This window comes from Triturus cristatus, chromosome 7 (assembly GCF_964204655.1).
Source record: "Triturus cristatus chromosome 7, aTriCri1.1, whole genome shotgun sequence".
In the NCBI taxonomy this organism is placed as follows: Eukaryota; Metazoa; Chordata; class Amphibia; order Caudata; family Salamandridae; genus Triturus; species Triturus cristatus.
In genome coordinates this window covers 561,892,471-561,915,567 of record NC_140590.1, presented here as the reverse complement: position 1 = coordinate 561,915,567, position 23,097 = coordinate 561,892,471, and the positions used below count along the sequence as shown (strand labels likewise).

Sequence of the window (23,097 nt, the reverse complement as noted above, 5' to 3'; positions counted from 1 at the left end):
TATCGTGGCCGGAGGGCCAGTCCATTAATGACTTCATTTCCCCGTCAGACTCCAATGTGTCTTATACATCTGTTGATGATGCCCTGAGGATGGTACGCACAGCTGGGAGTGGTGCGGAACTGGCTAAATGTGATATCCAGTCAGCGTTTCCTTTACTGCCCATTCACCCATCAGATTTTGAGCTGTTGGGCATGTTTTTCAATGATTCTTTTACATAGACAGAGTCCTCCCAATGGGTTGTTCGGTGTCATGTGCACTCTTCGAAATGTTCAGTACTTTTCTTCAGTGGTGTTTTTCGGAAAAAAAGTGGTCACTATTTAGATGATTTCTTGTTTATTGGCAAAGCTCAGTCTCATCGGTGCCACATATGCCTGAACATTTTCCAACAATTGGCTGAGGAGTTTGGCGTTGCTTTGGCTCGGGAAAAAACTGAGGGTCCAGGTACCAAACTTACATTCTTAGGTATTGAAATTGACACGGAACTTATGATGGCTAGGTTGCCAGCGTCTAAAGTGACTGAGATTAGGTCATTTTTATTGGAGATCATTGACAAGAAAAAAGTTCAGCTCAGGCAGGTTCAGCGTCTTTTGGGCTATTTGAATTTCGCTTGCCGCGTGGTGCGTGCTGGCAGGACCTTCTGTAGATGCTTGGGAATGGCGATGTCTGGGGCATTTCTTCCTCATCACAGGATTAAGCTCACCAAGCAGATTAAGGCGGATTTGCTAATTTGGCTGCAATTTTAGAAGGATTTTAATGGAGTCTCTCTATATTTTATTGAAGATGATACTATCTGGCATTTTCCGATTTTTTCAGATGCTTCTGGAGCGCATGGCTTCGGAATTTTTTGGGAGGGTCGTTGGTGTGCGGAAAAATGGCCTCCACATTGGCTACAACAGGGCCGAAGCATAGCCTTTCTTGAATTGTTCCCTCTCATAGTGGCTGTTTTAGTTTGGGGGGAGGAGTTTAAGGACAGGAATGTTCTTTTTCATACTGACTATATGGCTGTTGTGGAGCTAATTAACAAGCATAAGGCAAAAGATGTGCGTGTATTACACCTGTTGCGTGTTTTTATGCTGCAAAGTCTCAGATTAAACATTGTGTTTCGAGGGAGACACATTCCAGGTGTTAATAACTCAATTGCGGATGCTCTGTCTCGATTCAATTGGCAGAAATTTTGCAGTTTGGCGCCGGGGGCAGATGGCTGCAAAACTTCGATCCCGAAAGACATCTGGGTGCTGGGGAAATGAGAATCGTTGATCTGGTGGAAAATTCTATAGCCCCTTCTACTAGACACAGTTATCGTCAGGCCTGGTTGGAGTTTTTAAGTTATGTTAGGTTTCACAAAATGGTTCTTTCTACAGACGGTATCAGAGAGGTTATGTTACGGTTTGTTTTGCATTTGGTCAATTTGGGGTTATCTCATACAGCAATCTCAGGAAAATTGGCCGGCATTTTGATTTATAGTCAGTTGCGGTGGGGACAGGAGTTTACGGGGGATGTTTTATTAAGGGGTCTGGGGAGGGAACGTTCCTTTTCTTCGGAGTTACGTGAGCCAATCTCTTTTCACATTTTGCAACAAATTTTAAAGCAGTTAACAGTGTGCTGTTATGATTTGTGGGAGGTTTCACGTTTTAGACTTTGTATGATTTGGCTGTTTTTTGGCGCTTTTAGAGTTTCCGAGTTGTTAGGTCTGCGGGATCAGAAGGGCATGCAGGTAGAGGATATTCAAGTGCAAGGTGGGAAGGTTAGGATTCTTTTGAGGAGGTCAAAAACTGATCAGCTGGGTAGAGGCACTTGTATCTTTTTAAATGGTAGCGGAGTGCAGGATTGTTGTCCAGTGAAGGAATGGGAGTCATGTTTTGTTTTCTTAGGCCTACAACGTGGGGACATATTCATTCACAAGAATGGGAGTAAAATTACTAGTGGACAACTATTGGCAGTTTTACGTAAAACTTTATCATTGTTGGGAAAACCCCCCGCATTTTTTGGGACTCACTCTTTTCGGATAGGGGCAGCGACTGAAGCCTACAGATTGGGTTGGGGGTTGGATGACATTAAAAAGATTGGGAGATGGAAATCTGATTGCTGCACACGTTATGTAAGGAAATGAGATGTTATTTACTATGTGGACTAATTTTGTTTTTTTCCCCGCTAGGTCATGTTAAAAGTTCATTATCATCAAAGAGGTGGACATGGATAGTGGGCCATTCATTTGTAAAGTGGTCAGCCAGCTTCGCCCAACAGCAGATTTATGGCCGAGCTCTTGGTTTGCCTAGCAAGGGACATGAAGTTGTATGGCAGGGGAAAGGGGGGATGAAGTGGGATGATTTATTTCCTATGCTCCCTGAGCTGTCTTCTGCTAGAGGTTTCCCTGATTTATTAATAATCCATTTGGGGGAAAATGATCTTGTGGCATTTTCCGGTTTATCCCTTTTGAAGAAAATGAAAGTGAACTTGGCGGTGCTCAAGAATAACTGGGTAGGTACAACTCTGGCTTGGACTGAATTTATTTACAGGCACCATTGGAGGGGAGCTCGCAACCATACGGCGATGGAAAGGGCTCGCAGGAAACACAATCGGGAAATGAAAATTTTTTGTTCTGCAATGGGGATAAAGTTTTTAGCTCGTGATAATATCACGGGTGCGGAATATCATCTTTTCAGGGAAGACGGGGTGCACTTGTCACAAATGGGCCAGGCATACTATTTAATGGAGTTGAGAGATCTATTGGCGGATTTTTGGTGCGAGAATCTTTGGTGTTCCTTTAATATCCACTAAGGTTGTGGCAGCAAACATAATTTTTGTTTAAAGGAGGGGTAGGGGGGCAGGAAAACTCTCTGGTTTTCCTGGATGGCATTTTTTCTTTGTGGTTGCATGGTCTGGAGCGGGCATATTTTTCCCTCTGGGGTGGGGGAGGGGCATTGGAAAGGTTGATTGGGATTGTATTTTTGATGAGAAGTCTTGTGGGGAATATTTGGTTGGATAGCAAAAAGTTTCAAGAGTAATGACAATGGGGTTTTTTGTTCCAAGAATGTTTATTGTAGCAAGATTCTAATTTATGTTGCCTGACCTAATAAAGTGACCTTTTATGCTAAGTGCAAATATTTTGTGTGGTTGTTCTTATTGCACGAAACAACAGCAACCATCTTGGAATCATTTAGTTTAACTTAAAACAATGCCAAATAAAGCAAGCATTGTCAGAGCGAAGAGCTCTGCAGCTCTTCATAAAAAGCAAGACCTTTGCCCACACTTGTCACTGGTCGTTGTCGTCACAGCGGATAGGATCACATGGTTATGCAAGTGCTGCAAAACTATTTGCAGCTTTACCCCACGCTCCCAAACATTCTTATAATGCTAAAAAGTTCCTCCTATTGAGTAAAGATGTAGTGAATCACATTGATTATGCTGTGAAGAAATGTAACAGGGATAAAATACATGAATAGTAATTACATATACTCAACCATCCTAATTGAAACTGATTAACTGATGCACAGAGCGAGCATTTACTGCGAGTTGAACTATAACTGTTCTTTGTCTAATGCATTTACTGTGAATTGAACCGAGTTGAACTATAACTGTTCTTTGTCTAATGCATTTACAGTGAATTGAACCGAGTTGAATTATAACTGTTCTTTGTCCAATGCATTTACTGTGAATTGAACCAAGTTGAATTATAACTGTTCTTTGTCCAATGCATTTACTGTGAATTGAACCGAGTTGAATTATAACTGTTCTTTGTCTAATGCATTTACTGTGAATTGAACTGTAACAATTCTTTGAATAACGCATTTACTGTGAGTTGAAGTCTACAACCATTCTTTGTCTAATGGTGCCTGATTCTTGTCTTGACACATAAAAGGCAACATTTGTGATTGTGTTTGTGATTGTTGCACGTGACAGCAGATTATGGAAGACTGACCATTCTTTCTCGTTGGACAGGTGGCCTCCTCCTCTTCGGGCTATGCACTCTGGCGTTGGACGGGTTCAGCATTGCAATTCAAATAGACAACAACTCCAGACCTACACGTGTGATCATCTTCCCCGTGATCCAAGCTGTGTTCGTGATTGTTCAGGTGAGAGCAGTGATATACTTCTTGTTCATCGCGCCCCACTCTGAGGGACCACAGTACTCCCCGGGGCCCCCACTAACATTCCTGCTTAGTTAAATCTCTGGCTCTCTGCCTGCTGCATCCTCTCAGGTCCCAGTGGAGAAACAATAGTGACATGGAGACTCTTGCTAAATGAAGCCAAATGTCACCCCAAAAAGATTCCACACATAGCTTTGGGAACCCCTTACAGTTTGGGAGTAACATTATTTGCATATTGTCGTGAATGCATTAATGTATTTCAGTGCTTAATTTGAGCCTGTGGTTTTCGTTGCTCGGTACTGGCACTTATCTCTCAACACCGGCGCTTGTGACAGTCTGCCACAAGGTGGTACTGTCTGGCTCATCTAGAGATGACCGCAACAACAGTTAATTATTTATTCAATACACATTAACAGTGACTATTGCCTGCTTCCCAAGCCATCCTTAAAGCTTTGGGGGACTTGAAATTGTCCGACTTCTCTCACTTGTTAGGAGTGTGATGGTTAGTAGTTGTGTTGTGACTATCATTGGCAGCATGGCAGAGGCAACGTGTGGTGCAAGTTGCAGTGACCTCCTGACGAGAACCCTGGCACTTATTATTTTACAAATTAAGCACTGATTTATTTATGGATATTTGTAAAGCACGTTGTACAACTCTCTCTAAAGCTCTCTTGCTGCTGCCAGACAAAAGTAATGCAGTAAGGGGAATCCTAAGCACCTCTGCCCCCCGACCAGCATACATCTGAGTTAGAAGGACCCAAGAAGCCACTGATGGAAGTCAGTTTGCACACAGCAAGCTTCCTCTTTTTTCCTCAGTCCATTTTGATTCAATCAGAAGGGAGTGGGAGGTGACTCCACAATCTCTGGCAACCACTCTGAAAGCTCTTCCACCAAACTTATATATTTGAATGGATGCTGAGAAAACATGGAGCCAAAAACCCTCACTTGATTGCTTTCAATATACAGCCTTTTCCCACTCCCACTGAGTCAGCAAAGATAGCTAGGATCTCAGTGCCTCTGCTGTATGTGCCATTTAAATGGGGCCCTGGCTGAGTACTCCCAAGCCCGCAAGCGCTAACAGCTCCAGGAATGGAGACTTAAGTTCTATAAATGTGCACTACCTAAACACCAGCGGGCAGAGCACCCAAGGATCCCTTTATTTCACCCATGCAGTGTGACTTAAATGCCTAGAGTGCTTAGTGCCCCTCAGTCCGCATCGCAAAAACTGGTGAGAAAGATGGGATCACTTCCCAATACCAAACCTGCTTGGGGCATAGCATAGAAGTGGAAGGTGCTGGCACACAATGTGCTGCTGTCATCCTGCGCTTTCAAAACTCCTGCGTCAGAGCAGTCTAGAAAAGGGAGGTGTAAGTATTGGGGGGTCTCGTTCAAGAACTTTGTGCTATTTATAAAAGAAACAGATGAGACCTCAGAGAATTACTCAATCTTGCTGGTGAATATGTAAATAAGCCATCTTTCTCTTTGTCCAATGAAGGAGAAGATGTCAGTGTTAGGTGGGAAGCCACTCATGTAGTACAAGACCTCAAATTTGCACCACATGGGAATATAAACTATATGTTTCTATAGTCTGCCAGTATGCACTTGAGACAGTAAACACAAAAATAAGCATGTTTAGTAAGGCAAATTCAGGCACAGCCATCCAGAGAAACTGGAATCACACTGTTGGAGATGATAGAGCGAGGAAACTGCACTGAGCTGTCTAAAGCATAAACCTCTGACATATAGGCAATGAAGATGACTGTGAAGGGTAAACAGGAGCCGGGAAGGGCACATAATTGAATACCCACAAAAGTGTGAGGCAACAGGGAAAATCATTTCCAAACAACAATAAAACCTACTTCATTTTCGATACTGCAGATGTGAAAGGCCACTTTACTGTGCCTGCCTTGCAGAAATGATCAGTTTGTAACAAAATCAACTACGATGTGAAGCTGTTTTTGCCGCAGCTGCAACAACAAAATCCCAGAGGAAGGCCATACTACATCACGTAAAAGAACGATAGAACCAACAAAAACAAACACATTGAAAGAAAAAAATGGATGAAGCTGTTAACTGCCGTAGGATCCTCATGCAGCTGAAAGAATGACGCAGGACACAAGGATGTGGCAAAGGTGTTCAGGTGTATTCCAAGGAGAAGGAAGACCCATCCAAGCCACAGCCAGTCTGGGTAACAGCTCCATGCATTGAACCAAGACATTCTAACACCTAGGAAACACAGTACAGAACAAAACCATGATCATGGAACCATAGGTAACCATGGCACCATGACATCAGAGACTAGCAAGTCTCAGATGCCACACACCTTCCCCCGTTAACACAGAAAAGAAAGATGTATGGAGGTAACAAACAACAAAAAAACAAGTGAGAAAACCCCCCACAATATGATGATTATGAAACATAGTCCTTTAAATAGCATGGCTTCTTAACAACCCTAGAAGACACACGTGGAGAAGCAAAAGAGTCAGTAGTAGAATCTGCTCCAAATGTAGACTTTTCACACAAAATGGGATAAGAACACACAGAAATTATACTTAGATTCCAAATTCTGTGGTCCTGAGTCCTTACAGCATTTTTTAACACCTTAACAACATGCATAGGCTTGAAAACTTAACTCTAGAGCCCGGGAGTTTGATAACCACCCAATCACCGACCTTAACCACTGTATCTTTAGTGGATTTCCTGGCATCAAAATTCAATTTCCTAGCTAAACATTTAGCCTCTTCTTTCTTCCGCCAGTTAATTACATTCTTTTGAGGAGAGGATCCAGAGACAGACTCCTCCAGACGCCTTACCCATGAGGGTTCAACTGGGGTACATGGAGCCCTTCCTTTGAAGAGAACAAAGGGAGATTGACCGGTAGGACTGTGAGGAGTTACTCTATAATTCTCAACCTTTCTTAGGACTTGTTCCTTCCAGTTAAGCCCAGAGTTTTTGGCCAAGCAGATAGTTTCTTTCAACACCCTATTGAACCTTTCCACCATCCCATTGGTTTCCGGGTGGTAAAGGGAGCATTTTTTATGTTTTATGCCCCGGTTCTTCAAAAAGGTTTCCATTTCTTTCGAGACTAACTGCACCCCATTGTCCCTGAGAATGGATTCAGGGTACCCTTCTCTGGCTATGAGAGTCTCTAAAAATGTAATTACTTGAACAGTCTCTATGCTAGAAGTAAAGAGGATTTCGGGCCCCCTGGAAAATAAATATAGGAGAACCAAAATGAAAATTTGCTGACCATTGGAATGAACAGTACCCACAATGTCTAGAGGCACTTCTTTCCAAGGCCCGTGAGGAAGCTCCCTGATAACCATCGGTTGGACTCTTTCACTCGTAGCAGACACCATGCAGTCCCTTATGATCCTTTCAACCTGTATATCCATTCCAGGCCGCCAGTAAGAGGACCAGACCTAGACATACCAGAGTAAGACTCATGAGCCAAATCCACCAACTCTTTGCGAAGCTCAAGTGGAGGTATTAACCGTGTGCCACGTACAAGCATCTTATCACACGCTGCCAATTCATCTTTGACCCCTCAGAACTTGGAAGCCTCCTCAGATGCCTGTTTTTTCGGGTGCCAGCCATTGCGGATGAAACCCATTACCTCAGACAACACAGGATCCAAGGATAACTTGAGGGCCCACTGACATTCATCAATAATCCTTTCACCCACCACACACACATGAAAATAATTTTCACTCCAATCTTCATCAAGGTTATAATCAAGGGGTCCATCAACAACCAATCTCGAAAGCATATCAGCAACACTGTTCTCCACACCAAGGATGTACCTGATCTCAAAGTCATATACTTGGAGAGCTATGACCCATTTGCTTATCCTACCAAAGACTTGGTCTATCCCTTGTTTAGAGAAAATCTCACACAGGGGCTTGTGCTCAGTTTTAACTAAGAATTTTGTTCCCGAAAGAAACTTGGCCCAAAATACCGCGAGAGCTTCGCGCTCAATCACGGAGTAACGCGACTCAGGATCCTTAAGCCCTCTAGAGATGAACGTGATGGTTTCCATGCCCTTCTCACCTTCTTGCTGAAGTACAGCACCCAACCCCTTAAGGCTGGCATCTGTGGTAACAATAGAGGTTTTGGAGGGTTTAAAACTCTTGAGATTAGGGGCACGACTGAGCTTCCTCTTAAGAGAAACAAATTCACAATTACAATCTTCACTCCACTTAAATTCGATACCTTTCTTCAAGAGCCCCCTCATACTGGTGCAATGTTCTGCAAAACCCTCAATAAGCTTATTATAATATTCGATCATACCGAAAAACTTCATAAGTTCTTCTCTACAAGATGGGGCTGGCATGTGAGAGATATTATCTACTAGACCTGATTTAGGCACAATACCTTCTCCTGAGATTGTGTGCCTCAAGTAGTGAATGGAAGAAGTCGCAAACCGACACTTCTCCAACTTTATGGTGAGATTAGCTGCTTCAAGCCTACCCAAGACAATATCGAGGCGATTCTCATGTTCCTCATGATCTTTACCAAATACAAGAATGTCGTCTTGGTAGACGCAAACACCATTACAATCTTTGAGAACCCTCTGCATTGCCCGCTGAAAAACAGACGCCGCTGACACCAGGCCAAAAGGCATCTGAATAAACCTAAAAGTCCCAAACGGGGTAATAAAGGACGTAAGATCCCTTGAAGATTCTGCTAACTCAATCTGGTGATAGGCGGATGCTAAATCAATGGTACTGAAGACTTGGGCACCTCCCAACAACGCTAGCAATTCTGAAATGTTAGGCAGTGGATAGCTATACACTACCACACATCGCCCACCCACTCCGCCGGCCACACGCTCGACCCCGTCTTCTCCTCAAGCCCGCACGTCTCCGTCAGCCACACCACCAAACTCCTCTGGACTGACCACCGCTGCATCCACTTCACCTTCCAGAAACCCACCACACACCACCGCACCCAACAGATCCCTCGCCGCTGCTGGAGCAAAATCACCGAAGACCGACTACATGCAAACCGCGCTCTCAGCCCACCCACCGAACCCTCCAACACCGACGACGCTGCCCACAGCCTTAGACGCTGGATCGAAGACTACGCCAACACCCTCGCCCCGCTGAAGAAACCCCCCCACAGAGACACCAGCAAGAGGGCCAGCTGGTTCACCCCAGAACTCCTAGCCTCCAAGCAAGCCTGCCGGAAACTAGAGAAGAAATGGCACAGCGAACAAACTCCGGACAACCGCACAGCACACAAGGACGCCATCCGCAACCACCACCACCTCATCAGGACCTCCAAGAGAACCTCCAAGAGAACCTCGTTCAAAGACCGCAAGGAGCTCTTCAACATCGTGAAGGGACTCTCCAACCCTAGCTCCAACACTAACGACATCCCGCCGTCACAAGCCCTGTGCGACTCCCTCACCGCCTTCTTCCACCGCAAGATAGCAGACATCCACAACAGCTTCAACACCCAGACAGACCCAACAGACAGCAACACAACAGACCCGCACACCATCGACCACGACCCCCTGCTAGCCTGGGCCAACGTGATTATTGATGACACCATCAAGACCATGAGCACAATCCACTCCGGCTCTCCGTCAGATCCCTTCCTGCACCACGTCTTCAACAAAGCAAGCAGCTCCATCGCACCCCACCTGCGCAACGTCATCAATCTCTCCCTCGAGACCGCGACCTTCCCAGAGAGCTGGAAACACGCCGAGATCAACGCCCTACTGAAAAAACCCAAGGCTGACCCAAGAGACCTCAAGAACTTCCGGCCCATCTCTCTGCTCCCCTTCCCGGCCAAGGTCATCGAGAAAATCGTCAACAGACAGCTAACCCGATACCTTGAAGAAAACAGAATGCTGGACCCTTCCTAGTCAGGGTTCCGCAGCAACCACAGTACCGAGACTGCCCTTATCGCCGCCACCGACGACATCAGGACCCTGCTGGACAACGGCGAGACTGCAGCACTAAGTCTCCTAGACCTCTCCGCCGCCTTCGACTCCGTCTGCCACCGCACACTACGCGCACGCCTCCACGCCGCAGGGATGCGAGACAAGGCGCTAGAATGGACCACCTCCTTCCTCTCCGGCAGAACCCAGAGTGTCCGTCTCCCCCCATTCCGGTTCAAAGCCTCCGAGATCATCTGCGGCGTACCCCAGGGATCCTCCCTCAACCCGACACTGTTCAACATTTACATGGCCCCCCTCGCACACATCGCCCGACAGCACCACCTCAACATAATCTCCTACGCCGACGACACTCAACTGATCCTCTCCCTCACCAAGGACCCCATCACCGCCAAAGCCAACCTCCACGAAGGAATGAAGGCCATCGCCGACTGGATGAAGACTAGCCGTCTGAAGCTGAACTCGGACAAGACTGAGGTCCTCATCCTCGGCTCCAACCCTTCAGACTGGGACGACTCCTGGTGGCCGGCGGCACTAGGAGCAGCCCCGACACCCACCGACCACTCACGCAATCTGGGAATCATCCTCGACTCAACGCTCTCAATGACCAAGCAGGTCAACGCCGTCTCCTCCTCCTGCTTCAACACCCTCTGCATGCTCCGCAAGATCTACAGATGGATCCCGACAGATACAAGAAAGACAGTCACCCAGGCCCTCGTCAGCAGCAGTCTCGACAATGGAAACGCCCTCTACGCGGGAGCCCCGACCAAGCTCATCAAACGACTACAACGCCTTAGCACGACTGATCCTCGACGTACCATGCCACGGCCACATCACCCCCCACCTGAGGGACCTGCACTGGCTCCCCATCAGCAAGAGGATATCCTTCAAGCTCCTCATCCACGCACACAAGGCACTCCACAAGACCGGCCCAGCCTACCTCAACAGACGGCTCTCCTTCTACATCCCCAACCGCCAGCTCCGCTCCGCTGACCTCTCACTCGCCACCGTCCCGCGCATCCGAAGAACAACCACCGGCGGGAGATCCTTCTCCCACCTCGCCGCCAAGATATGGAACACCCTCCCACTGAGCCTACGACAGACCCAAGACCTGCTGACCTTCAGGAGGATGCTGAAGACCTGGCAGTTGGATCAGTAGCGGCCCCCCCCAGCGCCTTGAGACCCTCGCGGGTATGTAGTGCACTTTACAAATGACTGATTGATTGATTGATTGTTGAGTTGCCTCAAGTCCACACACAAGCGTAGTGACCCATTGGCCTTGCATGCAGCCACACCCGGAGCAAGCCAATTAGTGCTAGTAACTTCCTCAATTATTCCCCCTTTCTTGAGTTTCTCTAATTCCTTCTTCATCTCTTCTCTCACAGCTAAAGGTACGCTTCTGACCTTGCAGCTAGAAGGTTGTGAATTGGGGCGTAAAGGAATGTCCAATTTCAAATCTTTAAGACAACCAAGTCCTTCTCTAAAAACTTTGGGAAATTTCCTTCTAATGCGTGTTTCAACATTGACATCAGAATTCACATGAATAGCTTGAACCTTTTGTTTGAGAGTGATGGGAGAAGAACTAATTGGGTCTAGCATGACTCCTAAGTCTCCCTGGTGAAACCAGCTAATGATGCTGTCACCTTTTTGAGAAACGTAAACTTTACCAGAAGCACATCGCCCCCCGTACTCAATGAGAACCAGGAAGTAACCACAAAGTGGTATGGGCTCACCACCATAGGCCAAAGGGCGTATGTCACGCTTCAGAAGGGAAATCTTGCAGGCAAGTTTAGTTTGATAGAACTCGAAATCACAAAGCACACTCTGGTCACTGATGTTATATTCTGATGTCATTGCCTCTGAATGTTTCTTGTTTCATGTATACTATCTCTGGGATTTATATCCGCATTGCTGTGTTGGGCAGCTGATCATGTATGATAATGATGTACTTTTTGAATTGTAGCGTAGCTTGAACTGGTACACAAGAATTGTTTGGGGTTGTATACATTGTATCTTGTATCTTCTTGAAAATCCAATAAATAAATATGACAAAAAAAAAAAGTTTAGTCTGATAGAAGGTTTTGTATACTATGGTGATTTTAGCCGCTGAATCAAAAAGAACTCTGGTAGATTCACGTTCCACCAGAATTGTGTCAACAGGACAAGATTTTTGTTCAGAAGAAAAAGTTTGTTCCAAACTAGAATCAATTTGAACAGCAATTTGTCCACATACAAAGTCTTCCTCAAGAACATCGGTTTCAATACACTTAACATTAGATGCAGACAACTTGCTCTTGCAAACGACAGAAAGATGACCCTTTTTCTTGCATTTTGAACAGATCACCTTCAAAGCGGGACATTTTTTATCATTGGCGAAATGTCCAAAATTGTCGCACCTGAAACACTTAGGAACAAATGGCTTGTTTTTAGACCTGACAGTTCTATCATCTTTAGATACAGTCTTGGCTTCTTCCTTGACAACTTGTACAGAAACTTGTTTGTCTTTCTTCAATGTATCAACACACTTTAATGAATGTTCAATCCTTTTTGCCACTTGTAACACTTCATCTAAAGAAGGTTCATCTCTCAACCAGAGTTCCTCACAAACCTTTTCAATACTGCACCCCAACATGAATTGGTCCCTGATTCTCTCATCAAGCAACTCACCAAATTTTCAGGAAGAGGCGAGTTTCCAAAGTTGAGTGACATACACCTCAACCGATTCACAATCATTTTGCAGTCTCTTTACAAATTGGTACCTTTCTAGTATGGTGCTTACTTTGGGCAAATAATGCTTGTCAAGCTTTTTCATACAGATCTCAAATTCATTGAGGTCTCTGCTTTCTGCATCGCTAAGCTCAGGCAGGTTATCAAAAACATCTTGCCCTTCCGAGCCAAGGCAATGCAAAAGAAGAGATGTTCTGCGCTCAGCACTAAGGCTTACGCCACAAACCTTGGCATAGCGCTCAAAAACCTTTTTCCACTTTTGTCATTTAATTCCAGGTTCACCCGGTGACATAAAAATAGGGAGGAGCTGCCACATTTTGCATGACTACTAGGTGTGAAAGTAACCCTAGTGTACTGAAAAAGAAGGATCAGAAGGCAGGAAAACAACAATGTACGTAACAATTTTCAGAATGTCAAATGTGACACATTTGTGTGCGTCACAGAAGTAGCAGACAGCAACCAAATGCAGGAATGTGTGTGTGTCACAGATGTGGCACACAAGTGAAACTTAAACATGTGTAGTTGAAGAAACAACAGTGTGCCTGTCACTGAATTTGCTTGCAAATGATTGTGACATAAATGACAAGGTGTGCCTGTCACCGAAGTGCAGGCAGGCAGTTGTCGTAATAAATAATGTAAAGGTGTGCCTGTCACCGGAGTACAGACGAGGCTTACCCTGAGAGCAGCTGATGTAGATAATTTGAGGCGCTAGTGCTGACGTTAATAAGGGAGAAACAAGAGAGAGCTTCAGGCTTGTTGCTAGACAACCATACCAACAGTTGCTCAAGAAGGAAGCAAGTACCCTTGAGAAATATTCCAAAAGTTCTGGAAATCCCTCCTCCAGCGTAGGACGTCTTTCAGCAATGTAAGATGACGTCAGGGTAAATCAGAAATAGATGTTTCAAGTTTATATGTGCGTGTCACAGTCGTGGCACGCAGAGAAACCAGGAGCCAAACGATGAAAACACAAGATGGTGGCACACTGCGTGAAATGCGTGCCGCCAAAGGTCAAGACCCAACGTGGAACGCAAGGTACAGCCAGGAATGGAGTGTAATGAAGCTTCAGCAAAGGAACGCAGAAGGAAGAAAGTACACTGGGGCTGAAGAATGGAAGATTCTGTGAGGCTTGCGACAAAGCACGAGGTGAGAGAAGCCGTTAGTTGAATTTTAAACACACACAACTGTGGTGGCAGGCGCACCCTCGCCTCCGGTACATTAGGTTATTGAAGGAGTTGAAAGCTAGCAGAGGCATACCAAAGTAGTGACGGCTTTAAACATCCAGAAATATAGTGATAAACACAGCCTCCCCACCGCTACATTAGGCCTTTGAAAAAGTATAATCCCTGCAGGGGAAAAGTGGGGACGAGCTCGAGTTGACCCAAAAGTACCAGGGGCTCAGTGCGAAAGTGAAGTACGCTTAGCACTGCACTGTAGTACCCACAAGTGCCCAGAAGTTGGCAGGAAGGGTCAAAGTAGGGACGAGCCCACGGCGACTCTCACACACCAGAGAAATAAGGGTGTGTAAACACGGCGAAAGCTCCCAGTCCCCAAATTGAAGTAATGCAGCACAATGCTTTGTGAGTGATGAGTGAAAAACACACACCGAATTCAGGACAAAGTTGAAAAGATGTTGAGACTATTGGGTCCTCCTTCTTTCCAGCTGCCGACTACGCCAGTGTAGGATCCTCATGCAGCTGAAAGAATGATGCAGGACACAAGGATGTGGCAAAGGTGTTCAGGTTTATTCCAAGGAGAAGGAAGACCCATCCAAGCCACAGCCAGTCTGGGTAACAGCTCCATGCATTTGAACCAAGACATTCTAACACCTAGGAAACTCAGTACAGAACACAACCATGATCATGGAACCATAGGTAACCATGGCATCATGACATCAGAGACTAGCAAGTCTCAGATGCCACAACTGCATATCCCTACTAGAGTGAAACTACAAGCAAATAAAAAAAAAAGGCAAATAAAGATCCAAGAACTTGCATAATTGAATTGGGACAGGAACTGTACTCCGCTAGAAGAATAACAAATTATTGTAAAATAACAATCCGGTATGATAACCTAATTGGCTAGCACGCCGGGCAACTGTGAAATACCTCAGCACAGGAGAACAAATAAGCATAGGACACTGAAAAGCTTGTGTGAACCCTCATGGAGACCACCGTACCAAAGGCTGTCATAAATGATCAAAGATCAGCAGCCATGGCATAAAACAGACACTCTTGTGGTGCAGCAAAGCAGCAGGAATATTTAAGAAAAATAGCTGATTTGAAATTTGAGATGTAAGAGAGACGCTATAAATATTCTTAAAAAATCAACACACCATTTCCCTGCACGGGCTTGTGTCTGAGGCACAAGTCTGGTGATCCGTAAGGTGCTCACTGACTGGATCTTCCTTCAAACTTGCATGTAATGGACAAAAAGGCATGGGAAAGTTTAAGGTGACAATGCAAGGAGTTTGATTCCATGGCAGAAAAGCCCATGTAGAACTGTCACAGGACCACATGCACCAACCTGCTGAGGCTGACGATAGAGCTGCAACCTACCTCTCAGAGCCATGCTGTAGAAACCATGGGAGAGAGTGAACACAGGTTTCTGCTACACCCATGATGGCCACCGCGTGCTAGGATTGGTAGATAGAAAAACACAGTGCATTTGTAGACCCACCTCAGCAGCCACAGTTATCCCAAAGATAGAACTGATCAGAGAGGTTCAACCACAATACAGGTAGCCACCAGTTCCTTTGTTTAGATGGTCCCCTCACATCTTCAACTAAAGAGTTCCAGGACTACAAACTAAACAAACTCTCCCGACAGGCAACAAACCAGCAGATACGAAAGGACCCGCTAATAAGAAGTCCAGAGATGTAAAAATGTCTGGCTTTGTTTACATTTTTTAAGAAAGACCTGGGGTAACCTGGGATTTGTATTAATTTCAGTTTTTCTGTATAGTTTGCCTGCTTTCCTGTGGGGAAGCGATGGCTTCTGCCGCCAGACATGGAGACGTCAGCCCACGTTCCTAGGCGCGTGACCTCGTCATTTCGTAGCTTCCAATTCAGGGATCAGAATCCTCGTCCCATCAGTTTATCAACTTGTTGCAAGAGAAATCATACCCTAGCATACTTTGGATTGCAGAAATAAGTTTGTGTCTTGTTGCGTTTCGCAGCTCTTTGGCATGTCATCTTTTCCAAATCTTTTTTTTTTTGTTTGCTGGGTGTAGTAAGCTATTAGTCAGAATAGAAATACAATCACATTATACCTTCCTGAGTTTACTTAGTACTTCTCACATCTGGCCCTATCATGTTCCACGCTTTGCATGTTTGGATGTTGTGTAAACACGGGTTACATCAGCCAAAACCACTTTTTCTCCTGTGTTATGTCTGATGGTCTTTCAAGAGCGCAGGGTGTTTAAAGCCTCTTCTTCTTTAGGGATGCAGTGGAAGAGACGCAACACATCTATGCTTTCTAACAGATGTTTTGTAAATATGTGTTGTTTATGCTAACCTTCAGCAAACTAAGAATTTTACAGAATGTGTGTTTTCCCACAGACATACTTTCTCTGGGTGTCCAGCAGGCACTGTGTCCAGATCCATCTCAATTCTACTAGGTGAGTGTCCCCAGTCTCCACTGCAATGACCTATTTGTAGAATAAACCACCGTATGTGTTACTCACTCCAGGGTACCCATGGCAATGTCCCACATACCCGGTGATTCTCAACCAGCCTCCCCATCCTTTCACAATCAACGTCCTCACTTTCTTCAATATTTCATCTTCTTCATATCACCCAACCATTGTTCCATTTTATGACTTCTTGACACCCTTGTGAGCACACAAGCGGGAGTAGTGTGTATAGGTCTCTAGATTAGAGGTGGCACATGCTCTGTGAAAAAATACTGTCCTCACTCACATAATTATGACATGCTTCATCATTGTGCTTGCTTCAATACACCCCTGCACAGACCAATGCCTGGGGTGGAGCAAAAGGGAGGGGAAGGCAATACAAACACATATAAATAATAATATAAGTGAACGATCCTGGGATCACCGAAAGAAAAAAGATACAGTGAGAGTTAAAACTAGTTCAGTGGTTTCTTTTAGAACTAATTTTATTCCTAGATCCACTGACTAGGATTAAAAACCAAAAAGGATGGTGGTGATAGGAAAGTATTAGGAATTCCTACACCCCTCCTTACTGCCAAATCGTCAACATGTTTTGTCTGCTTTTTAAATGCCTACAGTTTCAGGTCATCACAGCCTTCATCAGGACCTTTCAGATCCCAGAAATCTGAAAATTATGGATCCCCTCAGACCCCTCATTGTCGGGTTTCTGAAACCAATTGTTCGCAGAACGAGGGGTTCGATAAGTAACTTACTCCAGAGAATCTGTGGGTAGAAAAAAGGTGAAAAAGAAGGTAGTGTCTGTCGTACCTGGGTATCTGGTTGTCAAATACAACCAATCTAACTCCATTCCACCAACCAACTCACTTTTTTATACCCGATTCATACCTCTATAGAGGCGCTGCCATCTCCGTATGCAGTCAAGGCCACCTCACAATATGGTGCCTAGCTTATATCCATAGTTGGACCATGCTCGTCTGCTGATTAGTGAGAAAATATACATATATACATATAGACGCAGGTCATGCAAACCGTACTTCGATAGGGCCATTGCCCATCACGTTCTCCTCTCCCTCCTCCAACCGAGGAACAGAAAAGTTATAAGTCACCGAGTTTATCAATGAGCGATTCTTAAACTGGCGAGTTTAGAGGAGGAGACCCCCTATTGTCACACTCTGGGGGAAATGGAGAAAGCAATCAACAAAGAAGACATTGTTTTACGGGAGGTAGTCTTATACACACGATAATGTTTTTTATGCTGTACCTACTAAAAATGGCACTACTTGGGTTGCCACAACTCGATCTGGGTAGCCGCGGCTGTCAGTATGTATTTAATATAGCTAAAATTGCCCCGGGGTTTACTTTTGTCCTAATTTAGGACTGGAGTTGCATTCGCCATCATCCTACTGAAGATCATCATATATATGACATTAGGGTATTACAATATATCCCTCCTGTCTACTATGCATCCCATTAGTGTGTCCATCTACCAACATCACCTCCTTGCTCTAAGGAGTCTGTGGCTACAATACACCTGGTATGATATGGCTATTCTTAGCGTTTAGGATTCGGACCAATGTTGTGTCTGAAATGTAACCCCTCCCGCTGCATGGTGCCCGTCCCCGTTCTTACTACTCCAAGGAGCGTGCTCCGCCTCGACCTGTTGTCTCCAGCTGTCTGTGTTGAGATCACGATTGCTGGAATGCACTCGCTTATGAGTGTATGCCAACGAGTTACGTGACTATGTAACGCAGCGTGCAAGCGTTCACGTGCCACGTGACCCCGTTACCATGCCGCCGTTGCCGACGCCTTTCAACCAGCTCCTTGTTCACTTGACCAAGTCGGTGTGCAGGTTTAAAAACTTTATTGAGGCCCAGTTTGAAAAACCTTCCAGCACCGTAGGAGCGTATATATTATAATATTATATCTCCGCTGCTCTGCATGTCCATAGTGTGTCTCATCGGAGTCCCCAAATACACCGGTCCTTTTCCTGTTTACTCAAAAAACACGGGTACCTGTATGTTAAGACAGGAAGTACCATAGGGAATGGTGTTGAAACTAAATTGTTTATTTAAGCATAAAATTACAAGGGCCCACGAGAGGCTACAAGAAGAGAAACATCACCAACGGCATCGAAGGTGGCAACTGACACGTACATGGTGTGACGTCACATAAGTAGTCTCCGAACATTCGGAGACGACAGCAATATGACGCGCTAGAACAAACATAGACAACATACTACTGTTGCTTTACATGCAACTTCCACTGTAAACTTACAGTACATGCTCAACATCTCCTTTTCTTCAATATAAAACAATGTAAAACTTCAGTAAAAGATGTAGTCATCGTAACGTTTAGTACATTTGATCTCCCTTCTAGACCTTGTGGTATGACCTATTTCTTTACATTTTGTATTCTCCATTGGCATACCCTTTCGTTTCACATTTTGATTAGGCACATCATTTTCCTCTTGGTTGTGACTTATTATTCCATTGGCATTGAATATCTCTCCGCCAATACTGTTCTCACTTGTGCCACATGCTAATATTTCTCCTTCGTTACTAGACCGACTCAATCTCCTCTCAATGTTATCTGAATTTTGACTGTCAAACACACCTTCCTCCCATTCCAAAATGCTATCTTCATGATCTCCCTCTAGCTCCTATTTATTTCTCATTATTATTTTCTCCTGTCCTTTCTTTAGTTTAACTATATCATCCTTGCTCCGCCATCCCTTTCCTTCTATACAAACTGTACCTTTCGTAGCTTGTTGGACTTGGACAGGATTACCGAATATTGACTCTCCCTTTGTTACCTTGTGAGGTTTTTTGACAATGACACAGTCTCCTTTTTCAATCACCTTCTCCTTTGCCTTATTGGCGTTGTCTGAATATTTCTTCGTTCTTTCCTGTTTAGAAACGATATTCTCTCGTAATCTTACCACATCATCTTTTACTTCCTCTGACACTGCACCGTCTTTGTACCACTGATTAAATTTGGGTGTGAGCTCACTGTTACACTTCCTCCCTCTCATTAAATAGACTGGAGTGTGCGTGGTAGTTTCATTCGGAGTATTGTTATACGTGCTTACTTTTTCACAAATATGCTTTTTTACATTCAAATTTGATGCAACTGCAAGCTGGATACCTTCTTTTATAAACGTATTCATCCTTTCCACTTGTCCGTTACTTTTAGGGCTATATAACGGTGTTTTCTCTTGTTTTATCCCTAAATAGTCAAAAAAATCTGTCATTTTTTTTTACACCAGTTGCGTACCATTGTCCGAAACTATTATCTTGGGTTGTCCTTCTATTGCAAAAATTTTTGTTAGGAATTTTATCACTACTTCTGTAGTTACAGAATGTACAAATTTGTAATGTACCCATTTTGAATAGTAGTCAGATAGTACTATTATATATCTGCAAACCTCTTGCAGTATGTGGAATGGTCCTGCAAAATCAATTGCAATTTTTGTCCATGGTCCGTTTGGTAGTTCAACCATCTGTAGCTCGCCCGTGCCTAATCTCCAGTGTTTGTCAGCCTTTAAACACTGTTCACATTTGTCAATATGGTTGTTTACGTCGCTGTTTATTCCTGGCCACCAATAATATGTTTTTAGAATGTTTTTCGTTGCAGTGCTTCCTGGATGGCTTTTATGGGCAAGTTTTATCAATTTGAGTCTTAGTTTGGCAGGCGGTATGAATAAGTCACATCTTTTTAAAAACCCACTCTCAAGAGTTAGTTCCTCACTTATTTGTTGGAAACTCTTTAATTCATTTTGAAGGTTTTTGATGGGAGGCCATTTTGACGTTAGATGCTTCATGACTCTCTCCAATATTGTGTCCTCCTTCTAACAGTCCAACCATTCCTTCTCTGTTATTGAACCCTTGTACATCACCGTGGCATCAACCAAGGCTACTATACATTCTGTATCATCAAGAGAAACTTCTCCTTGTGTATCTATAGGCAACCGTGACAAGCAGTCTGCCCTGCTGTTTTGACCACCTTTGATGTGCCTTATCGTAAAATTGTACTCTTGTAACTTGGATAGCAATCTTATTAGTCTTGAACTAGCCTTACCATTGCCACGTCCTCTTCCATCCATCATGTACACCAATGGCTTGTGGTCTGTGACTATTTCAAAAAATTCTTTACCCCACAAATAGCTTTTCAATTTTTGCACAGCCCAAACACACGCAAGTGTTTCGCGTTCAATGGTGCTGTAGTTCGTTTCTGCTTCGCTTAACCTTCTAGATATGAAAGCAATGGTATTTTCCTCCTTTCCGTGATCATGACAAAATATAGCTCCTATGCCTTTTGCACTTGCATCTACGGTAACAATATTCTTCAACTTAGGGTCATATGGTTTTAATGTAGATGCTGAAATGATACAGTTTTTAATGACATCAAAAGCATGGTTTTGATCATCAGACCATTCATATTTTGCGTTTTTCCGCAACAATTTCCTTAATGGTTCCACCTTGTTTGCATACCCTTGTAGAAATTTTGAGTAATACTCACTGAGGCCTAGGAATGATTTTAATGCTTCCTTATCCTCTGGTTTTGAGGCATCTCTGATTGCTTGCACTAAGTCATCCTTTGGTGTTATTCCTTCTGAAGTCAAAACATGCCCCAGGTACTCAATTTTGTTTTCCATGAATTTGCACTTTTCTTTAGAAACTGTCATACCTTTACTTTTTAATATTCCCAAGACTTTACTTAGCAATTTTAGATGGTCTTGTTTTTCCTTTGAATGAACTAAAATGTCATCTTGGGATGCCTCAACACCATTCATGTCACCGAAAAGTAAATCCATTAGTTTCTGGAAAACTCCTGATGATGAGGCAAGCCCAAATGGTAGTCTGACATACGTGTATGCCGCAAAAAGGCGTTATGAAAGTTGTTAATTTTTTAGATTCTTCTGTTAAGCATACCTGGTGGTACGCTGATTTCAAGTCTATCAGCGTGAAATACTTGGACCCAGCCGTGGATGTTAATATTTCCTGTATTTTAGGAAGCGGATGGCAGTTCACTAAAATGTTTTTATTCAATGACCTCAGGTCTACACATAATCTTATGTCACCTGTTTTCTTCTTTTTAGAAACAACAATAGCTGATATCCATTCTGAAGCATCAGCTTCTTCAATTACACCTTCTTTGCTTAATTTGTCAATTACATTTTTCAACTCTTTTTTTACAGATAATGGTACAGTTCTTACTTTATGCTTTACAGGTATTGCCCCATCTTTTAGTTTTATCTCATGCACAAATCCTTTCACACATCCAATTTCATTAATAAAAACCTTGCTAAATTGTTCTAATACTTCCTTAAGACCCTCTTTATTTTCTTCTACCTGTATCAAATTCACGAATTCTTGTTTCAATATTATTGGGTCTTTCGCTCCTGGGACTAAAATTACTCCTAGCTTAGCTAAATCCTTCCAGCCCACTAAATTCCTGCCTTTCACTGCCACATATATCTTGGTCTCAATTACTCTTCCTTTAAATGTGAGACTGTCATAAAAATAACCTACCATATCAATCTCCTTTTCCCCAAATGCTTTAGGGTTTACATCTGTTTCATTTAACTTTACATTTTGCCACCTTTCCTCAAACATTTTGTCAGATATCAACGTTATTGGGGACCCTGAGTCTGCAGTGAATGGTAATTCTACATTTCCAATCAACACTGTCCCTATAGGTCCTTTTAGTTTGCCATCTACCATGTCTACAGATAATACAATGTTAGCACACATTTCTTGTTCAGATTCACTTAATGCACTTATTTTCATACCCACCATTGTTCTTTTCGTTTTACAAAGTACAGAATAGTGACCAAACTTTTTACATTTCATACATTTCTTACCAAGCGCTGGGCATGTTTTACAATCAGCTAGGTGTTCTTATGATCCACACCTGAAACAACTTAAAGTTTTACTTCCTACCTTTTTCTCACTTCCATTCTTTTCGTAATTTCTATATTCATATTTCCTTTTATCCTGTAAATAAAACACGTTTGAATTATTACTAGTACCAGACAATTCTTTTGTGGATATCAGTGATCTTTCTATTCCCTTCGCAATATCTACCACTTCCTGTAGCGTGGGGTTCCTACACGCTAACAGTCTCTCCTGTACTATTTTAGAGTGACAATAGAACACAACTTGGTCTCTAATGTAGATGTCAGTCATGCCTTCAAACTCACAGTCCTTTGCCAAAACACGCAAGCATGCTATAAATTCCTCTACTGTTTCTTCTTCTTCTTGCTTCCTCAATGCAAACTTGTGCCTTCCTACCATAATATTATTTTCCTCTGAAAACTGTTTTTCAAGTCTTTTAATGGCTTCTTGGTACTCATTTATTGGTAAAAATACCCCAGGCGGGCTCTCATACTCTGGTAGGCTGTCAAATATTTCTTGTCCTGCCTTTCCTAGAAGGCCAAATAACGAAGCTTTTTTCCTTTCTGCGTCATTTTTTTTTACCATCAATGGACACTATGTAATTTTCAAAGGCTCTCAGCCAGCTTTTCCACTTCATTACAGGTTTTCCTGGTTCCTCAAGAAAAAGTGGTGGCACGCATATATTATTACTTTGAGCCATATTATCACTCTTTAGCAGACTTGTATTCAATTGGATTTTTAGTTAATTGTCTTTATATTCACTTTTTGCATTATTATCACCTTTGTATATAATTTCCAACTTTTTCAATATATATATATGTTATTTCCACACAAATTATTTGTGATATAC

At 43.5% G+C, this 23,097-nt stretch overlaps 1 protein-coding gene across 1 annotated transcript in view; it reads left to right on the top strand.

Moving 5' to 3' along the window:
• Positions 1 to 23,097, top strand: part of LOC146810124 (proton channel OTOP2-like) — a 228,097-nt gene that overhangs the window by 123,306 nt on the left and 81,694 nt on the right. The window contains exons 3-4 of the mRNA XM_085617071.1: positions 3,940 to 4,073; positions 16,277 to 16,335. Of these exons, the coding sequence (XP_085473197.1) occupies positions 3,940 to 4,073; positions 16,277 to 16,335 (193 nt within the window). The remainder of the gene's footprint in view (positions 1 to 3,939; positions 4,074 to 16,276; positions 16,336 to 23,097) is intronic.